We start from the raw sequence: 19,450 nt of genomic DNA, 5'->3' as shown, positions 1-19,450 counted from the left end.
TAAAGCACAGACATCGACAGTGCGGGAGAAATGATCTGCAGAACGGGGTCTACTTTCTGGCTTCACCAGAAAAGGGGCGATTCGTCATCGTGCTGAACAACTAATGTATCTCGACGTGGCGATAATAGTACGGTTCACGTTTCTTTCAGATTTTGTTCTGCATGCGACAGTATGAAGTTCCGGAGGAGGTAAGTCTGCCTTTGGTTTCTGGAGACCAGTATCTCGCACGTTAGTCATTTGTCTCGAAAGATCATTTTGAAAGCTCGACGCTGAAGGGGATGCAGAAAATCATGGCTACAGTGGGACCTTTCAAGAAGAAGAAGAATAGTACAGCATATGCTATGAAGAGAAAGAAAGCGAATCGCACAAATTTAGTAACATGCGCTCGCGAAATATTACTACAGCTATGGAAATAGAGAGACCCAGTAGAAATATAAAATAAGATACTGTGAAATTCACCATTTGTTGTCAAGATCACGACAAGAGCAGTGCTGTCAGTTTAGCAATATTGTCGCTGAATTTAGTGACTTTTTGATCCACTTAGAGACATACCTTTCTATTTATCGACCGGCGACCTTTCTTTTGTGATGTGACAGAAAAATAGACGACAATTCAGCGACTTCGAAGTTAGGACAATTGCTACATAAATAGCCTTCTGGAACGCACTTCTTTATTCAAAAGCTACTTGTGGATCTGAATTCTGGGGTTTTACATGTCAAGACTACGATTTGATTATGAGGCACGCCGTAGTGGGGGATTCCGGAATAATTGTGACCCCCTGAGGATATTTAACGCGTCCGCAATGCACGCGACACGGGCGTTTTTCCATTTCGCCCCCATCGAAATAAGGACGCCGCGGCCGGGAGAGAACTACTTGTGAGCAGCCGAAAATGCCTGTATGACGCATAGGTTCTGTCACCCTGATCAAGGAACCGTTACCTTGACAGGATTCACTCGTGATATAGAAATGCGTGTTATTTTTATGCTTCACTCAAGCGATTGGAATGGATCTTTCCGCTTCGTGTTCAGCACTTTTACTAAATCCGTTCGATTGGGCTACATTTAAAAATTTTACGGTGAGATATAGAACGCTACAGAAAAATAAGATATATCGACTGTACAAAAAAACGTAGACATATGATTGGCTGGGCTCGTTCTCGTGCGCATGAGCACACTGCTTCCTTATCCCGTAGGTTTTGCACAAATCGGTCCTTCCAAAAGCTTTCCAATAGACCAAGGAGCGGAAGCGTAGTTTTTGAGCTGCATAACGGTCATATTCGGTCAATTGTTGTCGCTGCGTTAACATGCGACTTTGTGAATCTTGAAGAATTTTGTCAACTTTTCAGGAGTGCCGAGAACTAGAATTTTTCGGAGATAAAGAGGACCATGACCTTTTGCATGCTAGGAAAATGAGATTGTTCATTCTTTTGAACCGTGCTGCATTTGGAACCTCATATATTGAGGGTGAGCTCTGAACGTCAGCCGTCATAGTCCGTTGTTTTAGAAGTTTAATAGTAACTGATGTGAAAGCTTGCTACAACATAATTGTAAATTCACTCTTTAATCCTCACTCACACGGACACTGCAAATGCGGGACATAGTTCGATAAATGCTTTTTGCCATGCTAGAGTGTATTACAGTGTTGCAAAATGCATATGGGACTTAAAATTTACTTCAATATTCTAGCGACAATTTCAGCGCCCGATTCGCTTCAAAATTTAGCAAGATTCTAGCTCTGACTTCATCACACTTTAGCTACACGCTTAAAAAATAGTGGCAGCACTGGAGAAAGGCGTTGGAAATTTGGTTTCATTCGAATACTTCAGTTTAAGTGCTATGGCAATGTCACAAGCACGAGAAAGCTTTGATGAAATTAAGAAGACTTCTGCTTTTATACAAAAGAAAACAAATCCACTTCAATATCTGGCTACTATGAAAGCGGCCGAATGCATGGCCAATTTTGTTGCCATGGCGATCGAATGATGGTGTACAGAAAGCATACCAGGTACGCATCAACCAAGTTGAATGAATCAGTATATTGAAGTATTGCCCAATTTTGTGGAAACGTCCAGTTGGAAGAACAGCGTGCTTACTAAAATGTATGCCGATACCTTTTTAAAGTAAATAGTTTACGAAAATGGGGGTTCGGTTAGGTTAGGTTAGATTAGCTACACGCAGAGAACTTGAAAATTAGGTTTGGCTACAACAACCAGACATTTAGCGCAAGCTCACGGCCACGATACGGTCAGTAGTTGCAGCTACTTTGCCTGGAAACATACTCTGAACGTTACCTTGCAGCTAACGGGTTTGAGTACGTCATCTTGTTTGCTCCAAGAAAGCCCCCTCCCCCCACGCCTTGATGGCACATAATAATACGAATGGCCGTGTTTGTAGACACCGTATCATTTGACCTTGTGAGGACGACGCCCAGGGAATGTTGTACGTGCTTTCGAAGAGCGTCAAAAAGTGTAATTAAATGCACCTTTTTCTTGCAGTCGAATGCGCTTTCTTGTTAGGCTTACATCGTATGACTGATAAATGAAGTTTTCTTCAGTTGATGGTTGTTGACGTCCTATGGTGAGACGGCTTCCTTCGTCCAGGAAGCCTTGGCGCCAAGCCGTCTAGTTCGCCCGGTCGACTAGTTTGCGTTGGTCATCCGGGTGGGTGCTGGTGAGCTGATTCTGCCACTGTTCGATGGAGGAAATAATTTCTTCCTACCTTTTCGAACTCTTGTGCTCGGCGGAGAATTGAGGAATGCCTAGATAACAGTAAATACGTAACAAGTGGGCATCGGTATAGATAGCGTACAAACCGTCTCATTCAAGGCAGAGATGCGACGCTACGTGAAGCAATTATTAGGAAGGTGGAAGCCGATTCAATCTCGCGCTGGCGTCAACGAAAGATAATGACTTCATGAGTGATTTGGGACGAAAATTAATGGCATGAACCGTCGAATTAATTATTAGGCTCACAGCGTCTGAAACGACAGTGTCTACGTCTTCGGCGTCTTTGGCCAGAGGAGGAGGAAGAGCGTTTTTTAAGAAGAATACAAGAACGCGAGTCGGCTACTTCGAGGCGCATGATCTCAACCACTGCGTCCAGAAACGCTAGCTATCATGAGGGAACAATGCGGGAACGCTGCCCTTATCACCGATACCTGCGCGCAGTGATATCACCGGGAGCGTTGATACCAGATTCATCTATGGGATCGGCGCACTCCTTTATACTTCACTATCTACGGGAGATACGGAAAAGTGGGGGTAACTCGCCCAGAAAGACATTGTCTTTCAGTGAGAAATTGCGTGCATTGTTTAATACCGCCAAAGAGAAACTTGGCTATTGTTCCTGTCTCGGCACACTTAATTGCTGGCTGACACGTCTCCCTGTTTTCGTTACGACTGGCTAGAATATATCCATTTGCAGAAGAATGCAGGCCTTTCCTTGACGGACTGAGTCACAGAGTAAAGAACCATGCGCTACCGTAGATGACTTACTCATACCGCAGGGACATTGTATTTGCACGAGAGAGATGTTTTGCTGTGTCATAAAGTTTCTTAATGGCAGTGATCTATTTAGCGAAAGTTGACGTTTAGCTTTACTTGCTAAACGTCACCAATCGTACGATCTCATTTGACACGGGGTGAACTTGGTAGAGTGCTAGCATTTTACCTGTAATATTATTATAATATCATTCATCTCTATTAGTAGCACTGTCTAAACGCTTCTAGTGCACGTGGGGTCTAGCTGTGCGATCTCTTTATCATGAAATTTTAAGAAGAGACGCTGAAGTGGAGCTGTTGCTGGTGTGGACTTACAGGGATAGCTGCACGGGCAGCTGGTGCCATTTTCGTCAATCCCTTCATCCTCATTTTCTTCTGCGCTATCTCCAGGAGGCGCGTGCGAGGAACAAGGCGAAGGCATCCTGCATGAGGCGTCTGCTGCCGGACGTGGCTCCAGAAAGGTTGGAGTCTGTCTTCGTCGAGTACTTGAAGAACAGGAGCGCCTACTTGGATGACGCGGTTAGTGGCTGCTTTTAGCATAACCCTTATACTTTAACAGTAGTCGTCTATATTCTATTGCAAGCAAACAATACAGCTCTTTTAAACACTTATGCGAACAAAATTTCTGCCTTTGCAGCTAACCCTCTGCTCCTATTTAGAGACTCCGGCAGGTAAAGTGAGTATAAGTTTTCCTTTTTCTCTGAGGTAAGCACTGTATAAAGGCGCGTTTTTGAGCAGATGCATTTCCAATATTATTCTAAATAAAAAAAAAACTTCCTTGGATACATTGACACGCGGGATGTTTTACGGCATATCGGAGCGCCCAAGTTTATTATTCGACAGGAACTTAAGTTCCCAAAACTTAATTACCACAGTCGGCCGCGTCAGAATGTTGCACATCGTGCAGCAGCGTATTAGCACTGTAATGTCCTGACAGCGCATGGCTGCTTTGTTCTTGTTCTGTACTGAACAATCAAGCTTCAGCAGCCCGGTGAAAACAAGGGCTTGCTCACTCTAGCGTAGAAAGTATCGGAACACACATAATATCATTTGTGGCGGAAGCATGGCTTTCGAGATGTCATACTGCCTACGCAGGGTTGATAGATCCTGCAAATGACAGGTTTGTAGGAAAATGCTATGCCAGACTGCACTGAAGAGAAATTCAAGGGCTTTATTTGAGTTGTTAATTAAGGGCCATCTATCGGGCGCGACTAGAAATTATTCTAGTCGCGCAAGCAGAAAGACAGCTACAAGCAGACACAAGCACATACACATTGCGCCATGCTTGCGTTTTATTCCCGTGTGCCTGATTGTGCTACTAATAATGTGGTAGCAACAAGCAGATATTACAAAACTTGTGGCAGCGAAAGCCGCGCGGTGGCCAGGTCAAAAAAGAAGAAAAAAGAAGTAAACTAGACAACAAAACTTGATGAGCAATTCACGCTGAGCTTGTATGTGCGAGTTGCATCATGTTTGATCGACATTGATTTGAGCACCGTGGGCTCGCTGTTCTCAGTACCACAGTTGTTTGCCTAGGGATGTCGGCCGGGGGGCTCCCGGACGTCTAGGGGCCCAAACACATTTAAATGGATCCGATAAAGTTTTATCGATACATCCGTTGTCTACATCCATCCGTTGACAGCATTTCAACTATCTACCTTCGTGCCTTGCAGTGGGCCAGAGAAGATCCGATGATCCAGTACAAGTGCCTCAGAGAACTGCTACCTCACATGCCCAGCCGTGCGCGTTCAGCCTTGTCTTTTCGCATGGGCCTGGACGTGCAGGAAGAGGTCGTGGACAAGGTTCGTACAGTAAAGACTTTCGGTCACCGACGGCCGTACTCGAGTAGGCTCGCCGCTAGAATTTTTAAGTGTCCCCAGTTAAAGAAACGCGACATGAACGTGCGCATTACACGCTTAGACGCGTGCGGTAAAGCAGGAGCCAGTAGCGGAACAAATAAGGCGTCACCTGTGACTGTACGGAGAGCGATGTTCGAAATGCGCAGGATGGAAACGAGTATCCAACGGGCCTTTTTTGTAAACTGAATTCATTAAATGAGACTCATCCATCAGTTGCTCATAATTCTGCACCCGTGCACTTTCGCAAAACACGCTGCTCAGGCTGCGGGTTGGATCCCGGCCGAGGCGATCACGTTTCGATGGGGGTGAAATACAAGAACGCTTGTTTGCTTAAATTCACTCTAGGTGCACGTTAACTAACTTCAGGTGGTCACAATTATTGTGGTGTCCCCAGCTACGGCGTTTTTCACAACCAGATAATGGTTTTGTAACGTAAATCCTAGGAAATTCTATTTCACAACATAATTCACGATTCTATGAGCGAAAAGAATAGTGGTATCTAAGGAGCCATTTTTTGTAGTTACAGCCATATGACGACAACAGACAGTGAAGCCAGAAAAAGCATTGGGACAATTTATATATATATATATATATATATATATATATATATATATATATATATATATATATATATATATATATATATATATATATATATATATATATATATATGCTGGAATATTAACGAAACATCTGAAAGTGAGGGATGAACCAAATTGGCGCCGGTAGAGGCTAACCAATATTTATTGCATTTCGCTTGCTGCGTTTTACCAATTAATTTACAGCCACGACCATCCTCCCGTCCACCGTCTTAGGTATTTGTGCACGCGCGTACGAGCATATAGCTCTGGCAGCGTTAGCCAGCGCCCTCTCATGGCCATGGCGCGTATGTGGAATATGTTACGCGATGAGCGATAGCCAGGTCACCTTAGACCATAAAGTTCATTCGTCTGTTTCAGAGAGCAGAGACTGCGAAACCGGTCACGAGAAACGTGGCTTACACAAAAAAGCGCGAAGCCTAATTTCAAATGCGAAGCCACATATTTTTAACTGTTCGTACGGGTAGCGTCACTGTCTCAAACGCATGAGAGAGCACTGAAGGCGTACACTACCGCAGACAGCCGTATGAAAGAACTGCCAGCAGTCTCAAAGAGCGTCGATAATCCTACCCTTCACAAGCCTAATACCAGTTTGATCTACAGAAACAACCACACAACGGTGCAGCGATGATAGGCTATGACGTCAACGTGAAAGACGAAAACAACCATGCACGGAAGGTGGGAACACAAGAGCACAATGATGAAGAAACACATAAATTGAGCAGAGGTAGCCTTTTCGGAAAAACAAGAAGTCGCATATATGTTGAGTTGTCTGTTACCCTCCTCGCAAATAAATAACACCACTGAGGGTAGTCCTCAGTGTGTCTTTCTACGTTGCAGTTCCTCCGTGCCCAATGAAATCCAAATAATGTGGCATCAGATATTTATGAAAACGGCCGCAGTTATCAAAGTTCCTGACATGGGACTTTCTTTCTTAATTGATTGTCCTTTGCAAAGAAGGAAACATGGGTTAGTCTCCCGCTGACAGCATAATATACAGCGCCTGCCTTGATGGCATACTCGTCATGAAATGTGAATGTGGATGCAAGTTGCATTTTCTGCCACAGTAGCGTCATTACGATACGGGCTGAACAGAAACAAAGGAAAAGGGACAGCATCAAAACCTACATCCGTTTAATTTGTTTTATTTGCGCGTCAATATATTTGCGTTCTCAGGCGCTCAAAGGTATCAAGGAACTGTGCACTCCCTCGTCTTTCGTTAGTGAGGAGAGTTTCGGAACCTGAGCCTCGTATCGAAAGTGAGGGGCACCACCGGTCTTATCGGAACATGAATATGACAATGACGTGGGTAGCTTTCGTTGACATTTGTTATCAATATGTCACAGCCACACCTTTTGTGAAATACTGCTCAAAACATGTTTCAAACATTGGTACCAGTGCTATGGAATAAAGTAGTCTTCTGCAACATTCAAAAAGATCCCTTCATATAGTGCTTTCTTTTTTTACGGCATCACTGTGAATGATTTTTTATGACTGGGTAAAAAGTGTACTACTACTAACGACGTGATGCGCGACAGTGACATGCTCCCCGGAAGTGCTGAATGAACTCAACACAAACGTATATGGAACTTTTTTTCAGATGTTGCGCTGTGAATCGAAAGGCGGCACGCCGTTAGCGGTAAGGAATCAAATATGAATCTCATCATCTTGCACGCGAGTAGATACTCCAGTTACAGCTTCTAGTTACTCAAAAGACACATATAGACACCCTGCGTCTGATACCCTGCACGTGAACTCTCTCTTATTTTACCAACGCCTTCTCGTCCTATCTTGCGAAATTATGTCTCTCCCGTTTAAGGTAGCCAAACGGAAATTCATCTGGTTGAGCTCCCTGTCTTTCCTTGCTCTGGCTCCCTCGCTCACACACACAAAAATCTCCACCACTATCGGAAACAACCCTTCAGCATACGTCTATACGCATTCGCAGTTTACCGTTTACCGAATACCCGAAACGCCGACGAGAAATCAACACTCACGGTGGCGAAGTGGTGAGACGCTGAAGGCAATCAGAGCTCGCTGAGCCGGCATCGGACTGAGTTACTGTGTTGTGCGATGTATTTTTATGGGTTCCAAAGCGTCACATGGCCGATTGAGCCATAAAATTGGCGGCGCGAGTAGCAGGGAAACTTCCCATTGGCTGCGATTCCACGCCACGTGCGTGCCTCTCACGCTCGTGACGTGGCGTCGCAGCCAATGGGAAGTTTCGCTGCTGCTGACGTCACTAGTTTATCGCTCAATCGCTCGCGCTCGGGCCGCTGGCTCGCGCTTGCTGGCTTGGGCCTGGACGGATCAGAGGAAGTGAAAGGGAACACCTGTTGGCGGCGGTATTGCGTGACGTAAAAGGGCATCGTCGGTGACGCCATGTCACACTACGTACCTCGTAGTGACGCGAAGTACGTAGGGCGAATACGTACCTCGTAGTCATAGATAACCTCCTGGAGTACATGTTCTGGAAGCAACGCAGTCGCTCGTAATGAACACCGTATGTTTCATTTGCTTCGACCCGAACTATGATGCAGCAAGAATGCGTTTATAAAGCTACGTGGTTGAGACACCGCTACGTGAGATCTAGTAACTGCTAGTGCTTCGGATCCAGTGCACGGGACTTTATGAATGCTAACATTTCGTACATAGCCGCAGAACTCTGTACATATGTTTGGACTAAGAAAGAGGAACTTAGTCGCCTGTTTCTGAGTAGAAAAAGCCTGAATGCCGAACCATTAGTACATGCAGCCGTCTTCATCAGCAACCAAATGCCTGCAGAACTCGTTCTCAGGAAAGTACAAAAACTACTACGTTTGTTACAGAGAGATAGAAGTGGTTCTTGTGAGGAAAGGAGGAAAGGCTGGCATATGAACATCCAAGTAAACACTAGAGCTCTTAATAAGCGGAGAAGCCTGCGGAAACTGGCGCTGCTACGCTTATTAAGAGCTCTAGTGTTTACTTGGACGCTCTCACCATCTCGAACATTAAACTATTTACTTTGCTGCCACACGCTTCTAGTAAGTCACACTCCTTCATCCCTTCCGAAAATATAATTTCTCTTTCTCCCCCCCCCCCCCTCTGTTTTTTGACGTGCTCTTGTAGCACTCCATGTAAATATTGTCTTTTAAGCATTCACACGTTGCGGCAATGTTCTGACGCATGTCCCGACTGCGCCACAGTTTGAAGGCATCCTGCGGCCCGAATACCTGCACTGTCTGTCCGTCCGCCGCAAGCGTCCGCATAATGTCGAGATGCTCGATTCCTCAACTGTGTACGACAATCCGGATCCTCAGCAGAAGGTGGGTACCAGACTCGCACGAGGCAGTCTGAAAGACTTCGGTTTCAGTGAGCAGAAGACTAGCTGAGTAATTTGCTATAGCTCAATCAGTCACTCAGTAAGACACACTCTTTGTATATATTTGGCAAATCTGGCATCAAACCACGAGGTCGTTCAGGTTCCTGTGGCCCCTTTCTGTGCAGAGACACTTTTTTACAGATGTATCTTAATTGTCCTAGATAGTCCTGTGTAGAGCCCAAAATATGTGCATATTGGTTTTATAAATTATTCTTGAAGATATTGCTGGACGATGAATTTCTTCAATCAAGATACAATGTCCCAGCGCCTCCATTACATGCGCTTGTGCAGATGTTTGTTAAAAATTTTCAGTCCGCTACGGGTTTAAGCGTGAACGAAACTGCAGCTGGAGCACCCTGGGCCTGAATGTAACCTATAAATAGACACTGAAATGTTCTTTTCTCATCTAAGCAAGAAGAATTCATAGAACCCATTTAATTCTATCCATTAGATTTCATCGATTTCTTTTTATTCTGTACTTGCGGCATTTATTACTGCTTTTTTTTTCAAGCACGCTGCAACTTAAAACCCGAAGCAATCGGTGATAAATATTTCCTTCTTGTGAGAACTAAGAAGGCTTAAATTGGAAAAGTGAAGATTGTTCGACGAGTTAGAAAAATAAATAAATAATTTGTAAAGTACGCGACAGGTTTTAAACTTTTCCTAGTCACTTGTTACATTACAATCAATATCACAGACCAGTGCAACATGTAGGGCATAGTACCACAAATTATTTTTTTTCAGTGGTAATTAGTAGAACGCGTTTGCTAGTTACTCATAGGTTGTTGATTTTTTTTTCCGAGAGGCACGAACATGCACCAAAATGTCAACCGGTGAAGTACAAGCTAGTAAGTACCACGTGTGCCTTCGCACGCGTGAGTAAAATTGCCCGTTTTCTGATTGGCTTCTTTCCTCTGAGGTCATCGTTTTCATCTTGCCCGTCTTTCTCTCCATCTTTCCATCTTTCTTCTTCCCTAGCACAGAGTAGCTGGGTAGGGTAATGTACCTACTCACGCCGACTTCTCTCCCTTTCACATAATTAGTCTTTTCTCCCACTCACTTCGCACGTATGACCGGCATGCAAGTCGTTTAGTGCTGCCAAATCAATACTATCCGATCAGTGATGTTTTCAGAGTGGAAGAAAAACTAGAGCTGGTGGTACACGATTTTGCTGGAGGTGCTTCTCATGCATTGTTACTGCGCGAGATATGTAAAAATGATCTTAGAACGACGCATGTTTCGCTGACATAACTTTCTAAGATCATTAAAGAGTTTCCCTTGGGGCATAATACTGGATATTAAACTCGGAGCAGTTTCCAAAAATGAAACTAGGCTTGGAACATGATAAGTGACTATTCATCAGCGTAACTCGGTGAATATTGGAGTAGATCAAGACATGTTGAAATACAGCGGATTTCTCAAATACGTCTCCAATGGTGTGACATCATCATGACGCAGCCACCTCCAACAGGTTACACTGTAGTGGCTGTTCAGAATTTTTCCAGGAGGCAATATTGCAAAGCTCAACTAGACATTCTTTAGAGGCCTGTTTTGTTCGCATATAGGTGCTGTTATTTTCGTTTACTGAAACGCTAATGAATTTCAAACATGTTATTGCAGCTGAAGCTGTGCATCATGCATAAAAGATCATCCAGTGAGGTAAGCCTCATGTCGAAACAACCAAGTTTATGTGCGTGTCTTTGCATGTATGCTTTGTTAATTTTCAAAGGTTACCAGTTAAGGAAGTTAAGCTTGTCTGATGACAGTAAGATTATTTTTAAGCACACTGTACTTTTCGGGCATGCTGTACTCCTTTTTATAATTAGGTCACGACGCTGTAGAATCTGAGCAATCTGTGCGATCTGCTCAATCAAAAAGTTTATCTCCATTTTTTTTTCAAATGGGCTAAGTTTCCAAATCTTAAGTAAGGTGAAGTGAGACATCTCCATCTAGCAGTCGCAGAGAAACATTACGTAGTTGGTGAGCGTGGATATTTCATGGAACAGAGCAAAATTAGTCGAGATGTGAGCAACGTACGCTTATGACATTTATTTTAGCCATTATTTTTATCGGTAATTTAGTGGTAAGTCAACCCAAATGAACCCTCCGCGCCATCTTTTGATCATAATAACTTATAAGCTTGTTTTTAAGACCATAGCCTCATGTAGTTTTACGATACCCGCCCATTCATTCCCCAAGCCTGGAAGCCACGGGCCCAGTAGAGCGGCACCACATTCCCGATCATTTTATTCCTGTTAATGCTAGAGCATGGACAACTTTCGCTATTGGCGCTGCTGCCGCTGCACGTCCGCTCTTTTGCTTCTGCATGACGTGTGATGAGAGAATGTTGACGTCGCCATAAAGATCCCCCATAATGTTGACAATGCTACTAATGAAAAAAAAAAAAAACGCCCTCAAGTGACTCCTTTTTGCACCACGGGGCTCGTAATAAAAAATAACCCATGGGGCTATATTAAGGTATTTGACCTTAAACCAGCCGCATTTGACAGGGGGACCATGTCAGGGGGACCATGACAGGGGGACCAGCGCACCCGCCAATAACGCACGACTGTCGTCAGCTCGGTCATGCCAGGGATAGCTTCACACTGCCGGTGGCGCCGAGTGAATGGATGGTGTAGCGGCCCACGTTGTTACTGCTAAATGTTTTATCTTCCTGGTCCTAAGCCGAGCACTCTAAGCTAGATCTCTGGCTAAAAAGGAAAAGAAAACAATATTATATTTAGGGGCTCAACGTACCGAAACTGCACGTTGGGTTATAAGGCACGCCGTATTGGAGAGCTGCAGTATAATTTCAACCATCTTAGGTTCTTTAATATGCTCCAAAAGCATGGCACACGAGTGTTTTCTGCATATTGTTTGTGTCAGATTGTGGCGGGGAGTCGAAATCACAACCTAGTGCTTAGCCGCACAATTCCATACGCACCAAGCCATCGGGCCGGTCAAAAAAGAAATCAAATGAAAACCAATGAGCGCATCGTGATTGAATATCCTTGCTAATTCGCTAGGTTAGTGATGTCATAAGTGCCGTTTCAATTATCCCTCCAACAACGCTGTATTTTATTTGTGTCACTTGACCATGTTACCCAAAAGTAAATTTCTTCTCATTCGTGTCAGTGCACCATGTTGCTCCAGCGTTGACAGGGGGGATTACTTAAGTACGAAACGGAGTATAGGTTCGTTTCGAACGGTAATTGTTAAATCTTGGGACGTTCAATGTATGTATCAACGGCGCAAAAGAAAGCTCCTTCTCGCATTGATTTTTATTACAAAAATACGTCCCGTCAGGTTTCACCTGATGGCCCCCGAGTGGGTCTAGCCAGGTGACGTTGACTTTACTCGCGTCTATTGTGGACCGAATAAAGTTGTTTCACTCACTCACCCACACCTCGTGTGCGTGACCATCCATATTTTGACCACTCCGCAGGCATTCATGGAGTACAGGCAATACCGAACTTCGGCAGCAAAAGAGCAGAAGAGGGTGGAGGTATGAACACTTTCTTGCTCTTTCACTCGCTTTTTGAAAACAAGGCTTCTTAGCTGACTTCACACGAGTTTGACATATTTGGTATATGAGTATCTTGTGACCACTTGAAGAATAAAAATAACGGTCCTTTTGTGCTGTTAGAATGTCGTACCGAGTCGCAAGAGGCAGCAAAATTGAGGTCTCAACAATACAAGAAAAGGAAATTAGTCGCTGAGTAGGGAAAATTATTTGTACGGTCGTAATTAGCGCCAGTATAGTCAAAAGTCAACCAAATTGCGCTGCTATCCTGTAAAGGGTGCACCGCCGTAGATATAGACATGCTGAGGCAAAGACGCCGCATGGCACACGTTTAGTAAGTGGGGCAAGTTTGCATACACTCAGCATGGTTCGTGCGAGGCAATGTTGTCTCGACGACGCCTTCGGCGGGGCCCACAAGAAGCGATAATTAGTCGCAAAGTAGGCCAAATTCACTGTACGGATGTATTTAGTGCCAATATAGTAACTAATTAATCACATTTTGCCACAGGCTGCACTAGTATGTGCCGGGTTGAGTCAATTTGCAACTTTGTCAGAAAAAAAGAAAACGTCAGCCAAGAGTCGACGCTAAAAGAAAGAAAACATTGTCAACATAATGGAGCGTGAAATAGAACACGAATAAGATACGACATGAGTGAATGATAAACATGAAACAAATGTGCGGACCCATGCACTGTAGGAACGGATGTAAGCGAAGCTTTGTGCTGTTTGCCTTGATTAACGATAATTGACGGCGATGCTGACAGTAAACGTTTAATTTATTCAGTGTTCAGCCCAATACGAGAGTGATGAGTTGATGTTGAACGTTACCTTGCATACACCGCTGCTGTTTGTCTGCATAGTACACAGAACACACAGGGAGACGTGTTTGCTTAGCGTGTTGTTGTGCACCATTGTTAATATCGCTTAGGTGGTTGGAATGTGGCTACCGCGGTCGGGATCAAATCAGCGACCTCGAGCCTTGCCATAGCTGAAAAGCTACCACGGTGGGCACAGAAGTGTTGAACGTGCGACCGCTCCTGTAGTGTCGCCTAGACACTACGGTGCTTTAATGTGGCTTTACGTCTGCACGTCTAGCCTCACTTGTCTGCTTGACAAATTTGCATTGTGTTTATTTTTCAGAAATAGCAAAAGCGTACCGTACCGTATCTTCAGTTTGCCCACAATCACTGTCGTGTCTATAGTAGTAGCGTTTCCTTGGCTTCTCGCCTCATCTTCCCTCCCCACCTCTCAGATGTATTGGAACTGCGAGCGAAGAGTGGCAAGGCTGTTTGTTATTAGATAGATTTAGCAGTGCCAACTTACCGTACTGTAAGTGCGGTAATACCGCACAGACTTTCCTGACAGCGCATGCCCACACTTGACTGTACGGAAAAACTTTCCGTATGGCATACGATTCTGCACGATCGATTTCTTGGACGCCGTGTATATTATGCCTATGATCGTGTTCTGCACATGTTTAATATTAGACCCCTAAAAACAACGCGGAAATACTGTGATTACTTATTCTTGGATAAACTAATTCACAACCACTTCTCCTGTCCGCGGTTATTGTTAGCTGTAACGTTCTGCGTGCTTCGCCCTAACTTGCGTAATCCTAGCATTTTCTACGTGAATTACCCTAGCACCTATAACGCTATAACACGTCTTGTAACACAACAACATATTTTGCGTCATGATCTTCGTATAATCAGCTCTACTACTCGCTCATTATCTGACTTCTGTATTTAAATAATTCAATTTTTGCTTGCGCTTCGCGCAACTGTTGTTTGACGTATTCTGTTTTGTTTTTCAGTTTTATGTTCCTTGTGTAGCACAGGTGCACCAATATTAAAGCATAAAGCTGTTCTTGGGCAGTTTCAAAAAATGAATAAATGAAACGAAATACTAGACGGTAAGGCTCGGCTCGCATCGTGTTTTTCGAGCTGAGCAGCATCAAGCCGGAACATGGCGAGAAAATGGCATCTGCCACAGAGTCCACGTCGTGCATCTCCACGGCTCGCGTGCGGTTTTCACCATGGTAGGACCGAGGCATGAGTTAACACGAATTCAGTGGCAGCAAGTATGATTTGCCTTTTTACTGGAGGGTAAATTTCAGCTGAAGTGAACTGAACTTGTGGCCGCACCTTTCTTAATAGGCGAGTAATATAGTCAGGCCGAATGAGGAAAAAAATAGAATATTAAAAAAAGTAAAAGTCATCTAAAGGAAAAACAGAAAATAAAACGTGACAAAAAATAACAAACAACAAAAACAAAATGAACACTTCGGTTTCGTGGCGCCATCCAGCGACGTAGAGCTCACTTATAAGCAATGCAGAGTTTTAATTGCAGTAACTAACTATATTCTACTTATCTGTTGGTGCATTGTGTCGGCAGCGGTGTAAGTTACAAGTCTCTCCTTTAAATATTGCTTAGGTAAGAACACCTATGCAAAAAAAAAGAGGTTTCAGGTGTTGTAGGACAAAGTGTCACAACATGTCGCTACCGGCCTTGTCCCTGGTTTCTACGTTTGCCGTAACCCGGCACCTTCGTAAAGAATAAGATGTGTATGGACGAGGTAAAACTTTCTAGTCGCCAAAATAAATATTTCGCGCACAGCGCATAGTTATTGTATTCTCTAAAGCCGGAATGTCAGCCACTATCATCATTTTCACGTCATCGTACACATAGAGCCACCCACGTGGCTAAAACGTCTTCAGTCATCGTGGTAGGTTAGTACGGAACGGTTTTCGTACCGCATACCGCACTTACCGCATGGTAATAAAGCACTGCTAAAACTCTCTATTCACTCGTTTCGTGACGGCATCGGTTCTATTCATTCTATGCCTTCCCTCCCTCCTACTCCCCTCTACCATTCTATCTACCTCCCCTCTGGACGTGCACGTTAGCTTCTACTAACGTGCAAGTAAGCGCTGCAATATCTGCAATGCTTTTGCGCGGTGTCACGGACAATTACATCCATCAAGACGCTAATGTAGCGACGCTCGAGAGGGCATTGTGTGCGTGCGACGCGATGAAAAGCTACAAATGGGTTTCTTGCGTCGCCTTTCTTCTCTGCACGCTCCTTCCATGTATATACACGCTCTGAACCACACTCGACGCAGCGTGCAAGACAGCAGCAGCAAAAAAGTCAATGGAAAAGGCAAAGAAAGCATTGCGTAAAAAAAGCAGAAACAGAGAATAGACACATCTAATCAACTCTTAATCATCAGAATCAGAATCGGTTTTTATTGAGATCATTAGAAATATTACAAGTTGTTAATGTTCACAAGGAGGTCCCGAAGTCAAAGACTGCAATGGGACCTCCTTTACAAAGTAAACGTATTAAAACAAAAGTACAGCAGTTGAATTATTTGAACAACCATGTACGTCGACCTTGCCTTCTTCAAGGTTCATACTTTGACCTTTTCTTTTAAAGTAAAGTTTTGCTAAGAAGCTCCTATTCAAATAAATGAGAAGAAATCTTATGGCTCGGCATACACTGACCATTATATTTGTGGAATTTGAACGAAATAGTTAGAATAAATCAAACTTAAGGAGCAGATTTTCAATTTTCACCACCAGTATTTTTAAAGAAAAAGCGTGACGTTTACAATGCATTAACTGAGCAACGAAAATGACTTCGAAATTTTGTTAACTGTAAATATTGAGACATATAGAGCGAATGAAGTTGAAGTATTGGTATACACGACTGTGAAATATGCTACTAATTTATGAGTAGGACGTTCACAAAACTTCTGCAAACATTGCATCGATTTCCTGTAAGCTGTAGGCTCACAAATCACATTCGTCGCTTGGGTTGCTCTAACAGATTCACTTTAGGAACTGCGATATTTGTTCTTGGTGTTCAGCTAGGGATTTGTAAGCTTCGTGCTTCAACTTTTTACGTCAGTGGCGTTCGGCAAGTTCTGTAAAAGCTGTTAGCGACGACATCGACATTCGGCTTCGTACAGTCGGCACAATTTCTGCAGTATCTCTTATATGCAATAAGGTTTATTCGACTTGGTCCAGCATTTGTTTAATGACAGCATTTCTTCATTTTATTGACGTAAGCACAGGGAAATCGGGGTTGGCTCTCAGCTAAAGTCAGGTGCCGATGGTGTATCGGAAGACTGACAATAGATCATAGTAAACTTCAAGGGCATCTTGACTCCGTGTTTACGTTTCTTTTTGGAAGAGTGACACCTTACAGCGAAACGACGGCAGAAAGGAAGTCTTCACTGCTCATAAAATATGTAGCCGCAAGCGAGTCAATGTGGTCTGAAAGTGTGATACTGCTAGTGCCTAGTGGTGCCTATGCCCTACGGAATGTTTTCTCGAAACGCTTTGACAAAACGGTTAAGTCCCGCGAATTGTTTCTTTGGTACTTCCTTTACATCACTCTTATACATGACACTAATTGCATGTGCCGGCGACCTACAGCTATGACCAGAACGCTTCTGCGAAACTCGGCCTATACTTTGAACGTTATAGTCTGTGTTGTAAAGTTCAGACCCTGTATACCATGCAACAATCCTCACAATTAGAGGCGCTGCAACAGCAACATCGGGACTTCTGCATAGGCCTAGGCCCGACGAGCGTAGTCACTTATGTTTGCGTGTGAGCCAGCTGGGGATGCATTCGGCGTAGCATAGGAAGAACAAAAACATAAGAACGTAACATAGGAAGAACAAAAAAGGAACAGGTGAGCACTCTGCCCCGTACCATCTTGTTTTCCCTACGCTTTGTACGTACTGTGACGCTTCTACAAAGAGCATGGTGTTCGTACGTGCCGATGGCCGCTTTCTGTGTGCACTCATGAGAGTGTTCGTTCGAGAGAAGACCCATGCGCAAGGAGAAGCATCTTGCATTCAATGGAACTTGAACTCGAAAATAGCAGCGTCCCGTCAGCAGGCAGTTATCATATACGTCTACCTCCAGCACGACCGGTCGTAGCTGACTAAGCCCACGTAACGTAGCCGAGTCTGGGCGAAATAATTTCGCGACACCTCTTGCAGTGCGTAGTGCAATAAATAAAACCCTGGAAGCTCACTTAGGAACAATCGGAAATTACTACATGTCATCCGGAGCGCGCGGTGCGGCTTCTTTTTTTCATACAGTTTTTATGGTACTTAAAATATTAAATGAGCCAAAACACACAGACAGAATGTCTGTTATGAATTACGTACCAAGTAGGCCCAGATGAAGTTTTACTGAAAAATGTTACACTCAAGTTAAATGCTCGGATCCATTTAGATTAAGTTTAAAATTCTGGTTAGCGTCCCGTTTAGCTTAATATCGGGTAAAGGGTAGTCTGACGTGGTGGCTACAAATAATTCAAGGTCTATACGTGTTATGAATATTCCTTAAAGTCCCAAGCCTTCAGAAATTACTCCGCTTTCGGAAAATGCAGTCAGTGATACCTTTTTCCATGAAGGTATTGGACATTGGTGCTAAAGTCACTGTCAATTCCACTAGCACAAGTGCTGTTTAGTTTGCACTTTCGGCTTCTTTTTCGCTAACAAACGTTCATTGCACGTAGGACTGCTACAACCGGCACTTGGACATTCCTGTGGGGGGGACCACGATTTCTGGCAGCGCAGAAAGCGACGTTGCATCAGAGGCGAGCACTGCCGTGGACAGTGAGGTGCCTGCGGATGAGCCGTCGACGACGGTTGCGGCCGAAGTGAACGAAGTGTGGAGCACCGTTGTCCCCATGACAGCTGCGACGAGCGAGCCGGACACCGTCAGGTCCGAGTAACCGTCGACAGTAACGTCGCAGAGCGAGAAGAGATGACTTAAGTTTAAGATTACGAAATAAACTAGGCCGAGTTCGTGCGTGACCTTTTTATTCTGTGCTCTAGATGGTAAGTGTTCATCTACGAGAAGGAGAGAAAGTTTAACGGCATCTGTAGAAGGTAGCCTAGGGAGAGGCTTGACATGTTACTTCGTGTGATAAATAAAAGCTAAAAGAAAGATGGGTCAGACATCAATAACAAAACACACACATTCACACATAGACGCATGCAAAATGCACTGGTACAAAAGTTGTTTACAGAGCCTACAGAGTCCACACCAAGGGTATTGCCACAGTCAGAGAACGTTCCGCAGAAGAGGTAGCGTATCTTGTCGCATGCAGACCCCTTTTGAGGTAGTAAGGCGTCTACAATTACGAATTAAGTGGACAAAGTCATCGTCACCGCCAGTGGGACGCAATGAGGCGCTGAACAAATGCAGTTTAGATAAATAGTGCATCGTGTCAGCTACATTCAGGCACACTCGATGTGGACATGTTCGATCACGCCTATCAAGGCTCCCGGCAGTTAAACCCACCGAAGTGTTCACACCTTTAAGGGTGTTTTCTTGTCGCACTGGCAACACCCTTACCGCTAGGGCCTTACAAAAGCTTAGAGGCCGACAACGGAGCTCTAACTAGACGTGCGAGGACAAAAGACGTAGTTGAAGACTATGTAATCATTCTGACAGCCTTCGAAAACACGCAAAAATGCCGCGCGACTGGCCGCTGGCGGCATTTTGTGTGTATTCCGCGGGCTTCTTTCACGCTTGGAAAAATACTTTTATGTATCACGTATCAAGAGAAAATACCAAGA

General features: G+C 44.2%; 1 protein-coding gene across 2 annotated transcripts; it reads left to right on the top strand.

Annotated features, from left to right (window-relative positions):
- Positions 1-91: 91 nt before the first annotated feature.
- LOC126522175 (uncharacterized) lies at positions 92-18,815 on the top strand. Of its 2 annotated transcripts, XM_050170916.2 has the most exons (9): positions 94-188; positions 3,891-4,019; positions 4,138-4,176; positions 5,174-5,302; positions 7,559-7,597; positions 9,144-9,263; positions 10,940-10,978; positions 12,765-12,824; positions 18,382-18,815. In XM_050170916.2, exons 1-9 carry the CDS (start codon positions 162-164, stop codon positions 18,598-18,600), a joined length of 801 nt encoding a protein of 266 aa, XP_050026873.1. In that variant the 5' UTR covers positions 94-161; the 3' UTR covers positions 18,601-18,815. The 2 variants fall into 2 exon arrangements, with proteins under 2 accessions (XP_054922229.1, XP_050026873.1); XM_055066254.1 differs by lacking the exon at positions 7,559-7,597 and having other exon boundaries at positions 92-188.
- The last annotated feature ends 635 nt before the right edge of the window (positions 18,816-19,450 follow it).

The sequence above is a fragment of the Dermacentor andersoni genome, chromosome 6 (assembly GCF_023375885.2).
Source record: "Dermacentor andersoni chromosome 6, qqDerAnde1_hic_scaffold, whole genome shotgun sequence".
Classification (NCBI taxonomy): domain Eukaryota; kingdom Metazoa; phylum Arthropoda; class Arachnida; order Ixodida; family Ixodidae; genus Dermacentor; species Dermacentor andersoni.
The sequence above is the reverse complement of the archived record's forward strand: the minus strand, read 5'-3'. Positions and strand labels throughout refer to the sequence as shown.

Excerpts from the sequence above, each read along its gene's own strand:
- LOC126522175 (XM_050170916.2), top strand. The coding sequence starts at position 162 with ATGCGACAGTATGAAGTTCCGGAGGAG. Across the intron at positions 4,020-4,137 it reads GCGCCTACTTGGATGACGCG|CTAACCCTCTGCTCCTATTT; the intron begins GTTAGTGGCTGC and ends CTGCCTTTGCAG. Across the intron at positions 5,303-7,558 it reads AGGAAGAGGTCGTGGACAAG|ATGTTGCGCTGTGAATCGAA; the intron begins GTTCGTACAGTA and ends ACTTTTTTTCAG.